Source organism: Mesitornis unicolor, unplaced genomic scaffold, assembly GCF_000695765.1.
Source record: "Mesitornis unicolor isolate BGI_N332 unplaced genomic scaffold, ASM69576v1 scaffold26524, whole genome shotgun sequence".
In the NCBI taxonomy this organism is placed as follows: domain Eukaryota; kingdom Metazoa; phylum Chordata; class Aves; order Mesitornithiformes; family Mesitornithidae; genus Mesitornis; species Mesitornis unicolor.
The window spans coordinates 23689-27426 of record NW_010182456.1 but is presented as its reverse complement, the minus strand read 5'-3'; the positions used below and the strand labels follow the sequence as shown (position 1 = coordinate 27426).

Genomic DNA, 3738 nt, shown 5'->3' with positions numbered 1-3738 from the left:
ACCCGGGGCAGGGGGAGACCTCCTGGGCGGAGAGGGTGCCCCGATGTCCTTAAGGGTGGGGGTTACCGGGGAAGCATAGGGAGAGCTGGAGGGTGGGAAACAGGTCCCTTTTGGACACAGCAGAATCGGCCTCAGCAGGCCGAGGCCGATTTTACAGGCCCTTTGGCACCACTGAGAGCCGGGACTTGGACGCCCTGTCTCCAGTGCTGATCGGTGCTCTTCTTGTGCTTTGAGGGTCTACCTCTCTCCAGTGAGGAGGGCTCGTTTGCAGAGGAGCTGAAACAGGTACTGCTTACGGGTTGTACACATTTTTTTATAGGTACATTTTCCAGTTGCACAAGATAACCACTTAACCACATATGGTGTTGTACCTTTTATCAGGAAATGATGACAAGCAACACACAAAAATCTGATGAAAACAGAAGTAAACGTAAAAAAGAGATGGAGGTGAGCAGTACTGTATGAGGAAGGGAGGGAGAACCTGGACCTTTCTTCTGGCCCCGGGGCAGCAATGGAGCCCCCCTACAGCATTGCTATGGGTTCCAGTCAAGGAGAGAGGGCAGAGAGCTCTGTATCAGCGTACGTAGGTTAGGGGAAATGTGTATGACTTCCTTATCTGAGGAGTCTGTAAAATTTCTCTAAGTGTTTGAAGTCCAACAAAATTGGGTATGCACTGCAACACAGTTAGTAGGACTTCTCAAGAGTGAGCTTCTGAAATGCACTAGCTATTTACTGAAATAAGCAAAGATCTCAAGCCGGTACTTCCCACACCCCCTCGCAGTGGGATACTGTGCCTGATCAAGGTGGATGATGATGTTGATGCTGTGAAGCCGACAACACTTGCACCTCCTCTGAAAACTGCCTCTCAGGATCTTTTAAAAACTACTCTTTTGTTTGTTTGTTTGTTGATTTTTTTTTTTTATATATACTCTATCTGTGCTAAGCTTGTTTTAAGTCCTGGAACCTCTATTTTTTTATGTGCTCTGTTATTAGAATGAACCTGCAGAAAACCCTCAGTTGTCCTCCCTTGACAAAACAGATTCGGCTTTTCCTGAGGGCTCGCAGTCCCCTTACAAACCTGAACCACTGGAAAAAGTTTTAAACGGTGATGTATTAAATATACTGAAAGTAACTGTATAATTACCTAATTGGATGTTGAGATGGAAATTCATTTAAATGTTTAAATAAAATTACTTTTTTCTTCTAACAGAGATGAACAAAGAAATTAAGAACTTGTTATCAAAATATGCTCACATTTTAAGGCAAGTTAATTTTGTCCTATTTGTACAGCACTTTTTCAACTTCTTTAGATAAGATGGATTACTGTGGCTGCAGTTTAGAGAAATTAGCGCTGCAAACTATTGAACACAGGTCTTGAAAAGCAGTGTTTTCTGTTATGGCAGAGAACTGATTTGGGCAGAAACTGACTATTAACACATTTTTAAGAAAAAGCATAAAAGTATTTCTAAGTAGTGAGAAAGTTATTGCCTTTGGTATTGATTTTAACTACAGATTTTTTCAATTAAGTGAGAGAGCAGCGATGGATGCTTCTTATGTCCAAGAACTTGATGAAATCTTAAAAGAAGCGAAGACCATAGAAAACCACTTAAAACAGAAAAGGGAGAGTCTGAAACAGAGATTCGCTGCCATCACAAATACTCTGCAAAGCTAAATGGAGTTTGTGAGATTGCAGAAACGCGGAGAGAAACTTGTATATTTTATGTATTAAAACATAAACTATGATGAGTGCTATGATGAATATTTCATAAATGCCTGATGTAAATATTTCTAGCAGTTCAGGAATCTTTCAACAACTTAAGCAGCAACTTATTTTTTTAAATAAGTAGATACAGTACATAGGGTAATGGTAGGTAGAAAAACAACACTACTAAGAATCCGTTTGAAATCCTGTGACTCCAAGGGATATTCTACACATTAAAACATCTTTTTTTACTTGCTGACCCGTTGCTTAGGCTGTCCCTATTATAATCCTATATTATTATATGTTATTTCATAGTAACCATTTTCTGGGTTTTTTTGTTTAATTTTTTTTTTCTTTAATTTTTTTTTCTTTCTACTTTAGAAAATATTTTGGTGCTAAATTTTTTGTAGCATGTACTTGCAAACTGACTTCTATTTTGCCTCATAATAGAAATAGATTGGAAAGATCAGTTTAGAAGTAGGAGAGTTCTTTAAAGAATACTACTTTGGGAAATGTGTAGAGGTATAAAGTCTTAATTTGAAAATATATTTGAATAATTCTACAGCTTTTCAAATGAAACCAAGTCTATTTTGATATAAACATAAGAGCACATCATCAAAACTTTGCTAGTAATGTCAATAAATAACTAGATAATGTTAACAATCCAGAATTAAACTGCTCTTTTATTTTGTTAATTCGATACAACAGTATTGTTTGTGTACCCAGTTTACTGATGGAACATGGAGGTTTTGGAACACTGTTTCTTTCTTGTCATTTGTTAAAAAAGATGAGACGTAAAATGTACAAGGCATCATTTGTACAAATTGAGGCTAATGTAATAAAGAAAATTGCTAGATAATCCTGTTGCTAGCATAAGAGATATTTAATCTTTACCCCAGTACTGTATATTAATTTTCTCTTTAAATCCTTTCAGACTTAATCGATCCTCCTTTCCCTGTTTTGTTAGATAAGTCACAAGCAAATGTGCTACCTTTCAAACTGATACCATTTAAAACAAATAATGAGAGAAACCGGACATCTAGGGTGAGATTTTCAAAGTGTTTAGATACCTAAAGATGCAGATCAGTAGGATTTTCAAAGTGCCTAAGCATGTAAGCGCCTTACACGCTTAGGAATTTTTGAAAATCCCATAAGGTGCCTATCCGCATCTTTAGCATCTGAAGACTTTCAAAAATCTCGCCACTAGTTTACATCATATTTTACCAGTCTCTTTCCTAATAATTGCATCTAGGTTTAAAGTCAGTTTTGGTAATGCTGTTTGAACAGAATAAAGTGGGGGAAAAATAGAAGATTATTTTGGAAACTGAATTTTCTAGAATATTGTGCTAAGTGTTTCTGAAGTCTACAATTCTCTACAATGATGACAAAAAGCAGAGTCTTAAATAGTTATGTATGAAGTGTCTCAAATGAGGCATTTAGCTATCGTTACTTATGTAAGCCTTTAAAGAAAAAATACACAACTTTTGTTACTGTTAAATATCTGCCAGTTGTCAAAGTCAGAAACTTGCTGCATTTTATCTGTTTGTGCTTAGGAAAATTACGAGATCTTTTTAGGTCACCTGAGTTTACATCATACTGATTTAGGTTATGTGGCTACTATATCCAAGTTGCATACCTTTGGTTCAAATACTAAGTATTATTAAGAAGCAGAACTTAGAAAACTGTTGGGTCACATAATAAGTTTCCTGCCTTAGGGTATCAAAGAGGGCACAGACCCATAGTGCTGCTGTGGTAGCAGTTTGCTCCATTTAAAAACTTCATAAAGTCCAATAAAAATTAGTAAAACTATACTTAGAAGAATGAAGAACTGCTTAGTCTGGCATTCAAGTGCAGTTAAATTCAAGACATACCTCTCTAAATGATGCCACTTGCTTTTCTACAGTGATTTCTTTTACGCAGTTGGTTGTCATTACATGTTATAATTTAGCATGAGATCTCTGCAGTTGTAAGGGGATTTTAGAATTTGCAGAGACATTGAAAGCCAAGTCAGTAAGGGTTGTGGCCACAGTATCCTA

General features: G+C 36.7%; 1 protein-coding gene across 1 annotated transcript; it reads left to right on the top strand.

Annotated features, from left to right (window-relative positions):
• The first annotated feature begins 387 nt into the window (after nucleotides 1–387).
• TEX12 (testis expressed 12) lies at nucleotides 388–1672 on the top strand. The gene is made up of 4 exons (XM_010183781.1): nucleotides 388–447; nucleotides 994–1105; nucleotides 1211–1262; nucleotides 1528–1672. The coding sequence occupies exons 1-4, from the start codon at nucleotides 388–390 to the stop codon at nucleotides 1670–1672; spliced, it is 369 nt and encodes a 122-aa protein (XP_010182083.1).
• The last annotated feature ends 2066 nt before the right edge of the window (nucleotides 1673–3738 follow it).